General features: G+C 51.7%; 1 protein-coding gene and 1 pseudogene across 9 annotated transcripts in view; one reads left to right on the top strand and one right to left on the bottom strand.

Annotated features, from left to right (window-relative positions):
- Positions 1–18,300, top strand: part of KCNC4 (potassium voltage-gated channel subfamily C member 4) — a 75,125-nt gene that overhangs the window by 18,763 nt on the left and 38,062 nt on the right. Inside the window, exon 4 of one of the 8 annotated variants that reach the window (XM_082432484.1) lies at positions 17,185–17,377. The exons of 4 other annotated variants lie outside the window; for them this stretch is intronic. In XM_082432484.1, the coding sequence (XP_082288610.1) occupies positions 17,185–17,288 (104 nt within the window). In that variant the 3' untranslated portion in view covers positions 17,289–17,377. Of the gene's footprint in view, positions 1–1,873; positions 3,064–3,409; positions 3,768–17,184; positions 17,378–18,300 lie in introns of those variants that run through there. 3 more of the 8 variants (XM_082432482.1, XM_082432487.1, XM_082432483.1) reach the window with 3 other exon arrangements.
- LOC309648773 (large ribosomal subunit protein uL22 pseudogene) lies at positions 10,532–11,296 on the bottom strand (annotated as a pseudogene). The gene has a single exon. The product of its transcript is annotated as a large ribosomal subunit protein uL22 pseudogene (transcript).

Raw genomic sequence — 18,300 nt, 5'->3', positions numbered from 1 at the left:
TCCATGCCACTGCCCCTCAGAAGGGGACACGGACAGGGAAGCCCTGTGGAGCAGGACGGGGAGCAGGGCACCTTCGACCCTTTCAGCCCAGTCTGAGAGCCCAGCTTCTCTTCCGGGAGGATGGGTTCGGTCCTGCCCCTGCCGGGCTCCCTGGTGCAGGGGTCCCGGCTCTGACACGGACACGATGAGCTGGGTGTCCGGTGTAGCATGGGCACCACAGCTATTTTCTCCTCTCACTCGCCTTTCTGGTTCAGGGAACTGAGGCGGCTATTTCTGTGGCAGCCCTCAAGTTGTCAGGAGCCCAAGTTTCCACGGCACCCACCGCCTCCTTCCCTCTCTTCCCTCCCACAGGGACGGGCATGCTCATGGCACCCCCATGGTGGGCACAGATGTCTCTGGGCGACATGATGCAGGAGTGCCAGGCTGGAGCCCCTAGTGCCTTGGGAGGTGGGCTCCCACACACCCCTCCTGTCTCTCTGGCTTCTGTAGGGTTGACACAGGATTGAGCGTGAGCTGACGGGAGAGCTGAGTAGGCCGCCTGCCCCAGCTCCTCTCAGGGCCCTCGGAAAGGGCAAAGTGAGCCCTGGAGTTTACGGAGCCCCACTGTACACCAGGCCCTGCCTGGGGAGGCGGCTGCCTGCATGGGCCTCAGGCTTGCCCAGGCCTCGGGCCTCCCTGCTCAGGAGAGGGCACTCCCTCCCACCCACAATCTGAGAGTGCAGTTTGCTTTACCTTGGATCTGGACTTGGACCTCTGCCCATTACTTTGGCTTCTAACAGCCTTTCCCCTGCAGCTGGGGCCCAGCCCCTCCCCGCAGAGCAGAGAAGCAGCCGGTTAGGAGTTGTTGCCCCTCCAGTTTGTACCAGGGCTGCTGACAACCCTAGAGGCCACTTCTCAGCCCCCAGGGCTTCTGAGAGGGGTGGCTGTGAGCTGGAGCCAGAGGGGAAAGTGCCTGTTCAGCCCAGAGCCCAGACTGCATGGGAGTCAGAGGGGAGGCTGCATAACAGCTCCGGCTGCCCTTTCACAGAGCCTCCTGGAAGACGAGGGCCTCCTCTGCCCTGGCCAGAGAACATCGCCTTCTCTGGCATAATGCCTGCCCCCGCAGCAACCTCCTGCCTGCCCTACCTGCGCCCCAGTTGAGAAGGTAGGGGAAGGGAAGGCCCAGGCCACTGCCGTCCCAGGCTGAGGAGGAGATGCCGAGAAGGGCTCACTGAGGGGTTGGGTTTCCTGCTGTCTCTCCTGAGATGGGCACAGTCGTCCTCCCTGACCTTCCCCTTCAGCATTCACCCTCCAGCTGCTGGGACTCTGTTCCTGCCAGATTGAGGAAGGGGACTGGGCAAGACACGGCAGCACACTCAGGAGCCTTCCTCACCAGCCCCCTGGGACAATGGACTAGCCCCAGGTGGTGATGGCAGATGGAGCTATGTCAGGGGGGAGCACAGGCTGGGCAGGCAGCAGCCCAGGCGATGGCCTGTGGGTTGTCAGCCCCCACCCTGCCAGGAACCTCTCCCACTGCCTCCATGCCAGGCTGCAGAGCTGTGGTCCCTCTTCCCACTGCACTGCAGCTTTGAGGACCTGAGGTCTCCTGGTTCCTGGAGCTCATTACCTAACAGGCACGGAGATAAGCTGTAACATCACCTATGGGTCACCGTCGCCCAGTGCTGGGTTGGCAGAGGGGTGATGAAGGGCTCACCCCCTTTCCTCCCTATCCCCACTCTTCCTGGACTCTTAGCTCTGGGCCCCATGCCTTCCAGCTGCGCTCCTGGCCTACTCCTCAACCCACCGCCTATAGGTCAGCAGCTGCCTTCCTTCTAACATCTCATTCTTTGTTTCTCCCTTTCTTTTGCTGAACTCCTTACCCACCCCCCCCAAGAAGGCAATGTTGAGCCGAAAGTGTGCGTCCCAGTGTCTCACACCCTGTGCTCTTTAAACACAGAGACCTGCCAAGATGCCCTCTCGTCCAACTATGCCCAGGCTGAAGTCCTCACCCTCTCTTAAAGCGGCACCAACGTGAGAGAGACAGGCAGACAGACAGAAAGCCAGAGGCTTAGGGCAACTCTGGAACCCAGGCAAGAATCTTTCGCTGGGAAAGACTCAGATATCCTTGATTGCACAGGACTGATGGGAAACCTCCCATGTGACCCTCGGGGCCCAGAGCCATTGGGTCTGATGTTCTTGTTCTGTTGTACATTGAAGAGATATATATGCACATATAGTATCTATATTCATACATACTATACTATTGTGTGTAGTGCATGTGCTCTTGGTGGTCTGTCTTCTTCGTTAGGCTATGTCTCCCCAGGCCCTCGCCCCACCCCCACCCTCACTCCCTTCCCCTTCACTGATTCCTTGTTTCTGCTGAATATGTGTGTGGAATATCCCAGGAAAAGTGTACCTGGGAACTGCCAGTCCAGCTGGGTGGTCCCTGGCTAGACTCTCCCTCTTGGGAGTGTTTCCCCTGTGGGCCAGAGGCCTGTGGAAGGCCAGATTGCCCCCTGGGGTCACTGCTCCACTAGCCTCACCCCACCCCAGATTGGGGCTCTACCTCCCACCCCATGCCCCAGTTGTTGGGGGACTTCCCGGGGCTCCTCTGCAGCTTCTTCCACTCCTTTCTCCACCTTCCCTGTGTCCTTGACTGAGGGGGTGTTTTGTCTTTTTTTATTTCTGGTTTTTTGTTCTGTCGCCTTTGTCCGTTTGTTTCCAAAGATGCTGCTGGGCGGACGGGCAGGGAAGGGGTCTGTCTGCCCATCTGGCTCAGGGGTCTGAGAAGGGAATGCTGCGGGCGAGCGGAGACCAGTTGCAATACAGTACTTCCTGGCTGGTGGCCGGAGTATGCGTGCAATAGCCGAGGCCAGGTGCCCCCTTCGACCTTGGCCTCTGCCTCTGCGTAGGCCCTCCCTCCCCACTCCCAGCCCGCCCTGCCCCTCCCTGGTGTTGGTCGTCCTTTTCTAAAGCTGTCCCCTCGTGTGTCTGAGGCATGCCTAGGCTGGGCCCTGCCGCCCTGTCTGCATGCCTTTGACTGTCATGCTGTGCTCAAGCCCCAATAAAGACATCTGGAGCGTCCTGCCGTGCTCGCTGTGTGAGTGACTGCCTCCGCCTCTCCTTTCTGTATCTGTGGGGACCTCCCCGGGCTTCCCCCCCAACACCCGAGAAATGCAACACACTCCTAACCCGCCCCCACCAGGAATCACCAGTGCAGCCCAACTCCTGCATTTAGAGCCAGACATGAATGCTCGAGATGAAAAGCGATCTGGCCAAGGTCACGCCAAGAGGACTAACCTGGGACCCCGGGCTTCTGGGCAGTGATCTCCACTGCTGCCACCGCCCCCCCACCACCCCCAGCAGTAACGTGGAAGAAGAGACTGTTGTTTGTTTAGGGGGTTCCACTGTATTCCTGCTTGTTTTGCAGGGGGCATCTTCTCTTCCCTGAAATTGCACCAGTTCTATGTGGGCCAAGGCCCTGGGGATGCCGAAGTCGTTGTGATGACTGGATGGATGGCTGATGAACTGAGGCCGACAAGGGGCTGGGGGCACAACTGGGACCACTTAGGGCTGGGGAGTGAATGGTCCTGGGCCTAGAGAGGATGGGGATGGTGGTGAGTGATGCTCAGACGTCATCCCTTGCTGTTGTCCCTCTCACACTCACACAGGGGAATGAGCAGGGCTGGCTTCAGGACCGTGCCACCTGTGCAGTCACTCAGAAAGGCCCACAACTGACTTAATGCTCAGCTGTTGCCGTCTTGAAGTTACTGATAATTATTGAAGAAGGTCCCTGTGTTTTCATTTTGCACTGGGCTCCGCGGATTATGTAGCCAGGCCTGGGCACGTGTGTGCTCTCTTTACTCTTTATCCCAGGTGTAAACTTAGCATCAAAGGGGCCTCAGTTCAGGGTCTTGATCTGCCACTTCCTAGCTGGGTAACTTGGGGCAACTTGCCAAACCTCAGTTTCCCTGCCTGTAGGATGGGGATAATGATAGCCCCTGTCTCAGAGCCAGTGAGTGTAAAGGCCTGGCCCAGTGTCATCTGTCTGCATATGGCATGCAGTAGATGCACAGTAAGTGTTAGCTCCCTCCTCATCCATTTCCTGTTGCTCTCAGCTTTTCTCCCCAGATTTCTGAGATTGCCTGGTCCAGTCACACCAGGAAAGGACAAGAGCACACCGGGGGTGGGGGTGGGGGGTGGTGAGGATGGCAGGGCTGAGGGGAGGGGAGAAGTAAGGGGAAGCCTGTCCCTGAAGCAAAGAGAAAATCGCGCTTCGAGCCTGGGCCAGCAGAGGCAAGGCGATGGCAGGCAGCCAGTTGTCAATTAAAGATAAAATCTCTCCTCCAGCAGTGGAGGGCAAGTAGAGGCTACGGCCCCCCCAGACAGGAGAAAGCCATTTGCAGCCAGGCTTGCCTCAGAGAAGCTTGGCCAGGCACTAATGGGATGGGATGCACTGCTGGCTCCATAATGATATTACGCATCAGGGCCCATGTCCCAAATGGTGTTTGGGTATTTTGGGGTTTTTTTCTTTTTCTTTTACTTTTTTGTTGTTGATCAATGTGGAACCGTTTCATGGTCAGGGGCTGAGAACCCAGCAGGCAGCCCAAGGGTAACCAATGCCAGGGGGGCTTGAGGGGACCCAAGGAGATGCAGTTGGGGTTCCCGGTGACAACCTCAGACCCCTGGAGGGGGAGGGGGAGGGGGCAGTGTGCAGGAGGGCAGAGTTCAGTGAGAGAAGCAGGGGACCGCCCCTCCTCCCCACCTCACAGAAACAGCAGGCAATGCTGTCAAGGAAGCAAAGGCTCTGCCTCCCTCTTGTCCCCGAAGCTGGAGTGGAGCCCAAACTAGGGAGCTGGTTAAAAGAGCAGGATGCTATAGTGATGGAGACTGACTCTGGGAGTCCGACTCATGTCTCCTTCACTTCCTGATTATGTGACTCTGGGTAAGTTAATTAATCTGTGTGAACCTCTATTTCCTCATCTGTAAAATGGGAGCAATAATGGTATCTACCTCATGAAGCTGTTGGGAGAGTTCAGTGAAGCAGGGCCTGTGACACCCTTAGCACAGCACCTAGCACAAAACATTGTTTACAAATATTTGGGTGAGGGAGCAACTCTCTCCAATGACAAATGACCGGTTTGGTTTGATGGCCTCACGTTTCAAATAGGTGCCGTGAATTCGCCTCGTTTCGGTGAGCCCCTTAGCTCCCTGTGAAGGAATAAGAGTTGGGGTGATAATACCAAACAGCTAACCTTTATTAAGTGCCAGGCAATACATCTAATGCTCCTAAACACCCATTCTGAGCTTGGTGTTATCATCATCCTTGTTTCAGAGGAGAAAACTGTAGCACAGCAATGTCAGGTCATTTCTCCAAGGTCACACAGCCAATAAGCGGTAAAGCTGGGATTTGAACCCAAGCCGTCTGACTCTATGAGCCCTACACTTAGCTGCTGTCTAAATGGAATGAGGCTTCTAGGTCATCATACCTAAAGTATAGATTTGTGCTTTTTAATGTTTTTCATTTCCTTAACCTCTATTGATTCTCATAGCAAAGGTATTGTTTACCCCTTTTATAGGTAAGAAAACCAAGGCTTGAGGAAGTGATTTGATCATGCCCCCACATGCACACAGAAAAGGGAGAAGGATGTCTTCTCAGCCTCGTTAATTAATTAGCATAAGGTAACACCCAACTCAAGGAGTGATTGGTTCCTTCCTTCTGCAACTCACTGAGTTTTATTTTCTGATGCTCAGAAGGGAGGTACTTGGATGGGGACTGGTCTGGAAACCAAGTTACGTGAGGAGCAGCTCAACCTGGAAATGGCTTATTGGAAATTTGATGGGGATCAAGTTCATGTATTTGAAGGGTATCAGAGGAGAAGTAGGTTTAGATTATTCTCTGATCCCAGAGAGCAGACCTAGAACCAGTAAGTGGAAATGTTAGGAAGGCAGATTCAAACTGCCTTCAAATCAAGAAAAACCTGACTTTTTTGTTGTTTTCCTTGCCATTACAAATTTAACACATGGTACTGCAAGCATCCCAAACCAAATCAACAGGGAAGCCTCATCACCCCCCCTCAATCCCACTGTCCTCCCTGGAGGTGACACTGTTAACCTCTGGTGTTGGGTCCTTCCAGGCCTCTTGGAAAAGAGAGACTTCCTAACAAAACTCCTGAAGGAATGGGCTGTCCTGGAGTGGAGTTCCCATCCTGGAAGTTTAGAGAGACCCTGAACGATCGTGTGCCGGGGGTTCGTGGGAGGAATTTCTGCTCAGCCTAGAAGGTGGAATTAGAAGGCCCCTTCCAGTTCTAAGATGGTCTGACTTAACATGGGGCCACACAGCTGTTAGTGGTGGGGACAGGTCCAGAACCCAGGTCTTTTGAACAGGACTCAGATAAGCTCCTTGCCCAGCATGATTTTCCTCAAAGTCCTTAACTCTAGGGTGGAAGACTCCCTGTCTGCCTCTTCCCTGCCCCTCTGCACAGACTGGAGCAGAGGCCGGCATCTGTGGTGCATCAGTCCAGAGTGACTCGGTGTTGACGACATGTACCCAGCGCCCACGCCTATAGCCCCCCGGGGCCCCGACAGCATCACCACAGCGAGCACCTGCTTTCATCTCCCAGCTCCAGGCCCCTGTGCGTGCCCACCCTGGTACCCACACAACAGGGGGCACACGAGCGGGCTCAGTCACCTCAGGCTGTGGTAAGCACACCCGTGCCACAACTGCCTGCGTTGTTCCAGAGGCCGGCGAGGGTTGCCAGGGCTTCTGGGACCTGCTCTCTCCTGGGAGACCACAGTTGGCTTTGAACACAACATCATGGGCTGAGAGGGAGCCAGGAGGACAGCTGTGGCTCCAGGTCAGAGGGGCCTTCTTGCTGTTGGTGCTGGAAGCCTCTCCTTTCCCCATAGCTCTGTCCGGCCCCCCCGCCCGCCATATTTGCCTACTTCTAGGGCTATTCCGTAAAAGTCTCCTGAAACTGCAGGGCTCTGCTTTTTGCTGACTTAGGGTCTCTGCTTCCTAAATCAGCAATACCTTGTGTGGAGAGAGGGGGCGGCTCCTCTCCCCGAGGCTGAGCCAGAAACTGAGGTGTCATTATTAATCCCGCCCTCTCATTCCTTAATTCAACTCACTCACTTACCGTGCATTACATCTGTATTAAATGCCTATACTCTGTCCTGGGGAACCAATAGTGAACAAGACCAACGGAATCCCTGCCCTCATGAAGCTTACATTCTAATAGGGGAGATAGGCCAAAAGACCAGTAGATTAAAATATCTAACAATACCCCGCCCCCGTTCCAAGCCATTAGCGAGTTCTATCATTCCAAGCTCTGAAATGTGTTTCACACGTTCTCCATCTCCCGCTTTCTCCCCTCCAGCTCTGAAGGTGGGCTTCATCTCCTCTTTCCTGGTCTCCCTGGGTCCCACTGACATCTACCACCCAGCCTCCACCCAGCAGACAGAGAGCGCTTCTTAAAACAGAAACCAGATCGTGCTACCCCTGCCTAAAACCGTCAGTGGCTGGATTCCCACTGCATTTCGAATAAAATCCAAACTTCTTCAAAGTAAGGCGAGCCCTCAAGGCCTTGCTGTTCATCAGGCCTCTTCCTGCCTCAGCAAATCATTCCTGCCCCTCCCTCTGCCCCCCGGGAAACTTTCTCACACGTACCAGCCTCTTCCACCTTTAGTGGTTTACACACGCTGTTCCCTCATGTGGACCACTGTGTCCCGCCTCTCCCGACCCCTTTGATTGTCCGAGTTCTCACTCTTTGGGTCCGGCTTTAAGTGTCTCTTCCCTGGTGATTCCCCCCGCCCCCTGCCCCCTGCCACTACCTCTGTGTTGTTTTCTGTGACCGCAGCTGCTCATTTTTTCCATGGTACTTTCTTCCTCGTAACTGTATTTGTCTATTGCCTGCCTTCCTTTAAGTACCTGGGGCCTAGCACTGTGCGAAATAAATGTTTTATGAATGAATGAAGGGGCAGAGGTGGGCCTGGCATGAGTAAGTGCTCAGCTGTGTCCTCCCTTATCCCTCCCAAATGTCTCCGGCTGGCACCTCACTTCTAGGGCATTCCTGGGAGTCCTTGGGGAATAACGTGAAAGCTCTTCTCTTTACATTATGCATTTCCTGCCTGAGAAACTGTTAGAATAATGAGGACGGCTGGAAGAGAGGGACTGAAAGGAGAGTTCCCGTAGCTCTTCCTTTCAGAACGTAACCATCTCTTCCTGGTGTTTTGAATGCTTGTAGAATTCCCCTCCCCTGACTGTGAGCTACCCCAGGGAGCTGATTCATCCCGGCGCCCCCTCAGGGCTTAGCCCAGCACTCCCTGCATAGTAGGTGCTCAGGGAAATGTTTAAGTGAGTGAAGAAAGTGATGGAAAAGGAAGAAGAGTGAGGGAGAAGAGAAGACAAGGGGAGCAAGAGGCAGGAAGGGGTGATGAAGAGAGGAAAGACCGATGGAGGGAGTGAGCTTGGGATGGAGGGGAAGAAAGAAAACCTTGAGGCAGGAGTTGCTGGCCCAGCTTGGCCTTCGTGCCAGTGCCCCCCTCACCTCCCATGGGCTCCTTCCTGAACTCTGAGCCTCCGGATCCTGGTCAGGCCTCCTGGGGGTGACCAGCCCCGAGGGGACCTCTGCAGCGACCGGAGGCTGGGATTCCTCAACCTGTGGCACGACTCCATTCCTAATGTCCCCAGAGACTCCCCCTTAAATCTCCCCCCAATTCCTCATCTTTAGGCCCCAGGTCCAAGGACAGTTACTTCCAATGCAGTATCAGTGATCAAAAGTTCAGAGCAAACAAAGGGAAACAAACAAAACCAGACTTTCCTCCATGCCTTCAGCCCTCTGCCCCAGAGGGGTTCAGAGAGGAGGTGGCCTGCCTCTCCCTCATGGCCCAGGCTGGGCCAGCTGCCCCTCGGGAGGACCTGGGTGAGCCCAGGAGGCAGGGAGACCCAGAGGACCTGTTCCCACACTAGCTGTTGCCATGGTGGCCCTCCCAGGGGTGGTGGTTCCCAAGGTGCTGTGGAGAGTAGAGTTGTGCCACTGCCACCACCAGCACGGTGTAGAAGCTGCCTGGGATCCTTAACCCTTCCTAGGCTGCTGGCTGGTTGGCCTGGGGGCCAGCCTGTGCCCTCCTCTCAGTCCACCAGGCAGACACAGGGCCAAGGAACAGGACGGAACCAGTGTCCTTCCCAATGCCCCACCTGCATCCAGCCTCATGCCTTGGGACTGACTTCTCCCTTGAAGGGACAACGCCGTACTCCTGGCAGGTCATTAGGGACCTCCTTTCTCTCAGGACCCCACTGGAGGTAGCGATCATTTGCCAGGGAGTCTGGGGGTGGGATTGTGAGAGTAGGGGGCAAGTAAGAAGGCTCCAGAGGGCACCACTCTCCCTCTGGGCCTCAGTGTGCTGAACTGTGACTGTTCATCACAACTCTCCATCTCCCTTCCCGGGTTCTTCTCCACCCTTGTCAGGGGCTCTCACTACTGGTTCCCCTTTAATGCCCCTCCCCCCAAGACACACGCATACTTCCAGGGTCCTTCTGTTCTCTTCACCCTCTCTTCGTGTTCTAATCTATGCATAGGAAAGTATCTTGTGTCAGTCATCCACACTCTAGTGTAAATTAGAGTCCATGTATACTTTATTTCTCAGGATATAGGATTAATAGACCTCATCTCAACTTATGGAATGAGAGCCTTGTTCCCTGTTATAGGAAACTCTAGCACCAGAGAGCTCCAAACAGGGTAGATAATTTTTTTTGTTCAGAGGAGAAAGAAAGCAGGAGCTTCTCGTGTGAGGTAAATTAGAGGCCAGGGCTCTATAAGGAATTCTGCTTTGGCTCTGATTAACAAAAAAGAAAATGGAACACAAAAGGGAAATCTGAAGTGATAAGCAATAGGAGTTGCTTCTAGACAGAAGATCCTCTCTCTCTTTTTTGCCCCCTTCCACATTCCAGTATTGAGTCCTCTTCCTGGCAAACTCTTATTCATCCCTCAAGGTCCACACAGCTGTCACCTCCTCTGAGAACCCTTCTTGGATTCTTCCTTTATGCTCTCACTGCTCCTTGTTTGCCCCTCCATTAGAGTACTTATCACAGTAGAGCTTGTTGCTTGTTTACTCAGTTATGGACGCTTCACCTTTTTAACACATTTATCTCCAGCCCCTGCTCAGGGCTTAGGAGCTCAATGTTGAAGGAAGGAAGGAAGGGAGGATGGGAGGAAGGGGTAGAAAGCAAACGAATTAGCTGCTCACTGCTGACTCTTGTCTTTCACACCTGTCATTCTAGCCCATGTCTGGTTTCAGAGTTTGTCCAGAACAATTCCCTGGAATGTTGGGCTCCTTGGTTGTGCCAGCCGAGTCTCCCCACCTCCTCCCCTGCCACCAGGGCTCCCATCCACTGCCCTCCACTCCTTTCGGCTTCCCTGGTTGTGACCAGCTGGGTTTTTCCTTCCTGACATTAATGGCTTTGATTGGCAGTGGAGTCCACTTGGAAGGGCCAGGGGCTCATGTCCTGGTTTCTTCTCCATCTTTCTTCTTCTCAGCCTTAATCAGGGTGTTCTTATTTTTTTTTTGCTTTTATTTGCATGTATTTTTTGCAGCATTTATTCCCAGGCCATAAGTTTTTGTTTCTTCAATTTCTTCTGGGATATCTTTTTCTTCTGGGCAACCTCCTCTTCTGGTTTAGGAACAATCTGTCCTTTTTCAGTAAGGATCATCTCAATGTGGCAGGGAGAGCTCATGTATGGGTTGATCCGACCATGAGCTCTATAAGTCCTGCGCCACAACTTGGGGGCTTTGTTCACCTGGATATGCTCAATGACCAGAGAATCTACATCTAAGCCCTTAAGTTCAGCATTACTCTCTGCATTTTTGAGCATGTGCAGTAAAAATTCAGCACTCTTTTTGGGCTACCGACCCTGCGTCCAGCCCCACTGTTTGGCCTGGGCACACCTACCAACTCCACCATTGTAACGATGGAATGGCACACATTGCTTCTTTAAAGTGACATCCTTCAGATACTTGGTGGCTTTTTGGATATGCATACCCTTAATGACCTGGGCTGTTTCACGAGTGTTCTTAAAGTAAACACGAAGATTTGAACCTCTTGACTTGCATGATTTTGTGGGGTTTTCTGGGTCAAGTGAATAGCGAACCATTTTTAGAGGTCACCTCAGGCCGCTGACCGGAAAAGCATCAGGGTGTTCTTTTATGAGCCTCATGCCCTCCCCAATTCTCTGAGTGCCAGTCTGGTTGCTCAGGTGTGCACGCTTGGGCACGAGTCCTGCCACATAAGAAGCCATATAGAGAGAGGCTGGTAGGAGTTGTTTCCGTAGGGGCCCAGTCATGTCCCGTGATATTGCTGGGCTTCAGGCTCACATCTGTGGCATGGGAATTAAACCACCCCTGCCCTTATCCAAGGGAGTTATAAAGATTAAACGAGAAAGTCGGTGGATGGGGCCTCTGGATCCTCTAAAGCACTACCTGAAGTGAAAGTTATTCCTCCAACCTTCTCTCAGAGGCTAGGGTATTCCTCCAGAATCAAAGCGTTGGTGCCTCTGGAAGTAGTGATGGCTAACACCCAGTGCTTATGTGGGCCAAGCACTGCTCTAAGCCCTATATGTGGATTAATCCTCAGAACAAACCCAGGAGGAAAGGGCTCTTTTAAACACTCCCATTTATGGATGAAGAAATCAAGGCACAGAGGTCCCACAGAGAGTGGATTTCACAGCCTGAGTTTGACCTGAACTCATTCAGCCTGGCCCTGGCCCCATGCTCCTGACCACTGGCTCTATGGCCTCACACAGTCACAGGTAGGAGCTGGCCCCCCAGCACCAGGACTGCCACTGCCATCGATTTATTACCCACACTCAGAATGCTGATTCTGGCTGCCACTGGCTTTGCCACTTATGAGCTGTGCAACCTTGGGCAAATGACCACCTCTTTGAGCATGGTCTCTCATCCAGGAAATGGGAATAATCCTACATCTCCTGCAAATTTTACCAGGAGGAATCCCTGGAGGATGAATGCGTGAAACAGCTAACCCGACTCAGGCAGGTGAATGGTACTCAACGAGTGTCCTTCCCCATTTACATGTAGGGAAACAGGGGAGCGTGGGGGGCGGGGGGGGGCGGGAGTGGGGTGGCAGGGCTGATTTCCACAACAGAAAACACCAGAAACCCTTTTCCAGAAATGCCTTGCTAGGGCCACTCACTGTGGGATGATGGGATGGAGGCAGTGTCCTGTTTGATGCAGGCGCTGGGGATATGGATGCTCGTGAGATGACTCACTGGCATGGCCATTTCCCTCTTGGTGACACAGTGATACCTGCGTGCTTGTTCGCCAAAGCAGTGAGAAATCAGAGAGCAGCCTGCTGCCAAGGCTACACCTGTGCTGCCGGTGCCTCTTCCCCCTTCCCTTCCTCGTCTCTCCTTCAAGGCCCAGGATCAGGAGCTGCCCCCAGGGCGTTTCCACACACACCTGTGGGCCCCTGGGAATGGGACCCAAGGAGGCGGTGAGGTGAGAGGCAGCCTGGAAGGGAGGCCAATCGGGGATCTCAGAGCAGGAGGAGGAGGGGGAGGAAGAGGGAGAAAGGAGGAGGGAGAGAAAAAGCGGGAAGGGGAAGACGAGGGGGCGGGGAGAAGGAGGGACCAAGCCCAGCGGTGGGACCTGACATGAACTGAACAGGCTGGAAATGGAACAGCTGGGCAAACCCAAAACGCTCTGTTTGGGGGTCTGCTGAGCAAGCATGTGAATGCGCAGAACTGGGGGAGCAATTCAAGGAAGAAATAAATCATCACCTCGGGGGTAGGTCAGAACAGGAGACGTTTATTCTAGCCCAGCCCAGATTAGTCGATGTTTTCTTTACATAACCATTATTTTTAACAGGCTGGCTTGGTGGCTGCATTAGCCTGACGCCACCCTGTCCTTGGCAGGTGGAAGGTTTGGTTACTTTGAGACCAAGACCACTGTGGGTTTTTATTCTAACTGTGGACGCTGCTGGCTTCAGGCGAAGGGATCTGAATTCACTTTCCAAATGGAGATTTCGGAATCTGAGCTGTGTCACAGAATCCCACTTCCCTTATTAGAACAAAACCCAGCTCTGGGGTGGGTCAGGACTGGCCTGGGGGCCCATCTCCCTCAGCCCTCCCAGGGCACCACCATGCCCTTCGATGAGCTCACTCCATGGTAGCAAACTTCACCCTGGGAGGTGCCCAGGCCTCCTGAGCTTCTGCTGTGGGCACCTCCTTCCCTGACCACTCTCCACCCCACCTCTTTGCTCCTTCACCTCCCACCGCCCCGCAGAGCACATTGTTTCAATCTTCCTCTGCGCTTCCAAACCCTTTCCCTCTTTCCCCACCTTGGCCCCCATGGGGACTCCCCAGTTTCAGAATGGCTGACTTCTGGGGCCCAGGAACCCCCTGAAATTGCAGCCGAAGCTGTATGTGTGTGAGGGTGAATGTACATTTTCTAGAGACAGGATCCAGAGCTTTCATCAGATTCTCGGAGGAGTTTGCACCCACCTCCCACCCCACCCCCTGCCAATCCCCCTGCCAATACGAAGAACTCTTAGTCTAGCAGTTAGAGGTTGGGCCAGCACAGGCCGTGAAGGCAGCTGGAGCCAGGTGGCCCCTGGCACGGCTTTCTAGCCTGGCCCAAGGAGTCCCTCTCACTTTGGGACTTTTGCTCCATCGCCGTTTTCTCTAGAGCTCAGATCAGCTCTACTTGGGACTGAATGTGGACAGGAATGAGGGGCCCAGAGCTCCAGCCTCTCATCCACCACTGGCTCTGCAATCCTTGGCAACTTGCTTAACTTGGCTGAGCGGCAGTTCTCCATTTGTAAACTTGGGGATAATACTGCCCACCTTAGCAGGTTCTCACAAGGCTCAAGTGAGATCCCATGTCTCTATGACTTAGCTTAGTAACTAACATTTCATGAAGCTTAATGTCCTTGCTTCCTCTCTTCCTTCTTTCCTGGATGAACTCTAAGGCTCTTTCCACATTTAACAGGTAGACTCCACAATAGGACCTTTGAGGAGAACTAAACTGGGGAGAGAGAGAACACAGGAGATCACAAGCCCACGAGGAGCTGGAGCTGGAGGGTTAGATCTGGTGGAGGATTGGGAGAGGGAGGTCTGAGTAAGCAGAAGGTCCCCATTGTGGCAGAGAGGCAACCGAACCCCTATCTGATATTTGGAACACAGCTGGTTATCAGACTGGATTTTGGCTTTAACCAAATATTTGACGTTTTGTCCAGCTCATTTCTAAATAGGAGGCTGGGGGCTGGGTCCATTTCCTAAGTTCCAGTTCAGTTCTCTCTGCTGCTCTGGGCTTCAGTTTTCATCAGAAGACATTCACACGAAGCCCCAGCTGGTGATCAGTTCATGGCAAAAAGCCAGGGGAAGTCTTATCTCCGAGGAGATTAGGTTAGAATTTTCCTGTGTGACTGGGTGGTTAGTCCTGCACATGGTGATTATATAACCCCCAGTGGAAATAGGACCCTAGAGTTGTCTGCCTTCTCAGACTGGTCACTTGGAAACACATCAGCTGTAAAAAAGCTGATTTAAGACCCCTCGGCCCCTGTATACACCACCAAGAGAGATGACTTGATTGCAGAGCTATCCCCAAATCTCTCCTTCCCCACACTGCCTCTCCTCTTCCTGTAGGCCACAGGCTCTCAGCCTAAAGTAGCTTATTCTGTGCATTTCAGGTAGAACTAGAAGTCAAGGAAGTCAGGTTGCTCTTCTCTGACATTGATGAGGTAGGGGATCAGGGAGGAAGTTTCAGAAAATTCAAGAGTTCTTCTTTGTTCTTTGTACTATCCGTGCCTGTTCCAGCTTTCCCTGCCCTTGTTTGACCTGCCTCTTGCAGGACTGAGAGACAGCATCTTAGGGCATGCCCATGAAGTACTCTGAACTTCTCAAGATGTAAAGGGAAAGAGAAATCAAAGCCAGCTCTTATCTCCATCCAGATGATGGGAATCAAAACAGCCAAACCCGTGCCCTCTCTTGCCTCATTTGGCCAGTGGCTGAGTTAATTCCAGGCTGAGATCTCTCTTAGCTTGTACTAAGTTCGCCCTAAGGGCTGCCAGGTTATCAGCGACTAAATCACCAATCCATAAAAGTCATCTTGCAGCCTTCCTCAGACCCAGAGGAGTCTTACTCCATCCTTGCCTCCTTCACCAATGCTTTCTTCACTCTGGATTTGGCATCATATCTGGAACTTGAGCCTAGGAAATATTTTTAGCTACCAACCATGACTTCTTCCCTATTCACAACTGGGGCAATGAGAGAGTAGGGAATTGGAGAAGATTCTGCCAGCCACAGGGCCAACAGCTCCTTGAGGTGTCTTCCCTAAAAGATGAGTCTTGGCACGTCCCTCATTTTCTGAAAACGCTTCTATGGCTCCCTGTTGGATAGAGGTGAGATGCCCAAGACACTTGACCATCTGGTCCCAGCCTAACGTTGAGGCTCAGTCCCTGCCCTCCCTGCCTACACACCTGAGCAAGAGTGTTCTTTGACCTGTGCACCGTCCTGCTTTTGGTTACACTTTTCCCCTTGTTTGGAGTGAAAGCCACTTATCCTTCGTGAAGTCTTTTCTGATCCATCCCATCCCACCAGCAAAACTTTGGGCCCTCACGGCCCCCATACACCTGTCCAAGACCATTTGTTGCACTGGATGGTTATATGGCTGTCTTTTAAGGGCCACTGTTTGGACTCACCTTTCCCATACCCCTGACAACTAGGTCACAGGGACCTAAGTAGGTATGTTGGGAAAAATTATCTGAAATTTAGATAAGGCCAAGAAGATGACTGTATATTCCTTCAGTGTCATACTGAAGCTTTGTATAACAGACTTACAGGAAGATTATTTAATTGTCTAGAACTGTGCTATCAACACATGGCTATCGAGCCCTTGAAAAGTGGCTAATACCACATGTCAAGCTGACAATATCTTGGACATATTGGATTAAATAAAATATATTCTTAAAATTAGTTTCACCTATTTGCTTTTAATTTTTAATGGGGCTACAGGAAAAACTTAAATTACACACCTGACCCACGTTACATACTGTCAGATAGCACTGCTCTAGAAGACAAGTTCATTGTTTGACTTTGTCATTTGCTATTATTAATGAAGGGCTCAGACCGTGAAATACATGTTAACTTGTAGATTTTTGCTGGTAGAGATTCAAGTGATTTCTGTCCAATAAGAGAGATAATCCCTGTTTTATTACCCTGTAGGATATTTACCAGATTTGTCTCTAACTTAAAAAAAAATTATTTTGGTGGGCCTTTCCTTTAAATCTCAGTCCCTTAAATGCTCTTTGAACCAGCTTTGTCATCTTATTGGTCCACTCGTTAGTTAGTGAGTTCAGTAAAGTCTTTGACACATGTTCATTCTATATCTGTATGAGACTTGTGCTTTCAACTTTTTGGAAATTATACTTATATCTCTTATCTTTTGTACAGCTTAAGTATAGAGACTGAATTATTAACATGCTGGGTATTAAGTAGGGGCTCAATAAATGTTTGTTGAATTAATAAAAAGCACTTGCATAGAATTGGGACCTTACATTTAAACTGCCAACTACACTTTGCAGTAGGGTCTTCATCTGCCACATGCCAGGAAGTTGGGGATGTAGGAAAGATGAGATCTTTCCAGGACCTTGAACTATTTAGGTGATCTCCACGAAGATTTTCGATTCTCGGGGCCTGTGATCCCAAGGGGATGCTGGCCAAAGCAAGTTCCTTCAATCAGCTCAAGGGGAGGTCCTCTCAGCCCCACCCACCCAGAGTGCTACAGGAAGCAGGGTGCCCAGGTAGGTTTCCCTTCCCTTGCTGCCCCATGGCCTGGGCTCCTGCCAGACTCAGCACTGTGAAGATCCCCCCATACACCTGTGACTACTCCTTAGGGTCTGGACACAGAGGACTTTTGCCTCAGAAGCCAGGTCTTCAGGGGGCCCTGGTTAAATCTCTGGGCCCTGAGTCCAGGTAGACAATTGCAAAACGGTGTCTCTTCCCCTTTACCCTCCTGGCCATCTCCGCAGTGGGGAAGTCCAGCTGGCAGGTAAAGGTGGAAGTTGACTGTGAATTCCTTGAGGGCAGAAGCTCATCATTTGCATGCCTAGCACCTGCTGAGCGCTCTGCCCAGCGCACAGTGGACACTCCGTGAATGCTAATCCACCTCCCCTCCCTCTGCCCTACTCAGCCTGCAGCCAGCTTCCTTCCAGTGAGCCTGACCTAGAGACTCCTCAGCCTCGGCAGAACATTGATTCATCAATCCCCTCTGGGAGTCTGGGCAGGATCCCTTGAGAATTAGGCATCAAGCTCAGGTTGGTGACCTTCTAGAAGTGTCACGCCAAGCCTGTCCTAGTCCACTTTCCTTACAAAGAAAAGAGAAGTTGGTAGAGGTTCTGCTGCTGGAGAAGAAGAATAAAAGCAACATTGCTCTTTTTTAAATTGTAATAAAATATACACAACAAAATTTATTATTTTAAGTGTATAGTTCAGTGGCATTAAGTATAATACATTCACATTGTTGTACAACCGTCACCACCAAACTGAAACTCTGTACCCATTAGACAACAGCTTCCCATTCCACACCCCTCCAGCCCTGGCAACCACCATCCTACTTTCTGTCTCTATGAAATTGACTACTCAGTGTACCTCATTTAAGTGGAATCATGCGGTATTTGTCCTTTTGTGATTATTTTAACATAATGTCCTCAAAGTTCATCCATGTTGTAGCATGTGTCAGAATTTCCTTCCTTTTTAAGGCTGAAAAAACTCCATTGTGTGTGTGCGTGTGTGTGTGTGTGTGTGAGAGAGAGAGAGAGAGAGATCTCACATTTTGTTTCATTTTGTTTATCCCTTCATCCACTGATGCACACTTGGGTTGCTTCCACCCTTCTGGCTCTTGTGAATAATAAGTGTACGAATATCTCTTCAACTTTTAGTTCCTCTGGGTATGTGCCCAGAAGCGGAATTGCTGGATCATATGGTAATTCTGTATTTAATTTTTTGAGGTAAAAGCAAGATTTCTGAGCACCTGTGTTGTGCTAGCTGTGACCTAGGTTCCATATGACATCTCATGTAACCCACAAAACCACCCTATGGGGTGGAGATTGTTGTCTCCACTTTATAGAAAGTGAAGGTTCCAGAAACTAAATGACTTGCTCAAGGTTATAGGTAGTGACTGCAATCAAATTCGAACCCAGGTCGGCTTGATTCCAAGGCCACATTCTTCCCAGGCAGCAGGTGATGAAGACAAATACAGTCCTCAAAAGGAGGCCACACCTTAAAGCTTAATTCACAATTACACCTT

This window comes from Balaenoptera physalus, assembly GCF_965194825.1.
Source record: "Balaenoptera physalus genome assembly, chromosome: 1".
In the NCBI taxonomy this organism is placed as follows: Eukaryota; Metazoa; Chordata; class Mammalia; order Artiodactyla; family Balaenopteridae; genus Balaenoptera; species Balaenoptera physalus.
This window is presented reverse-complemented; position numbering and strand designations above follow the sequence as displayed.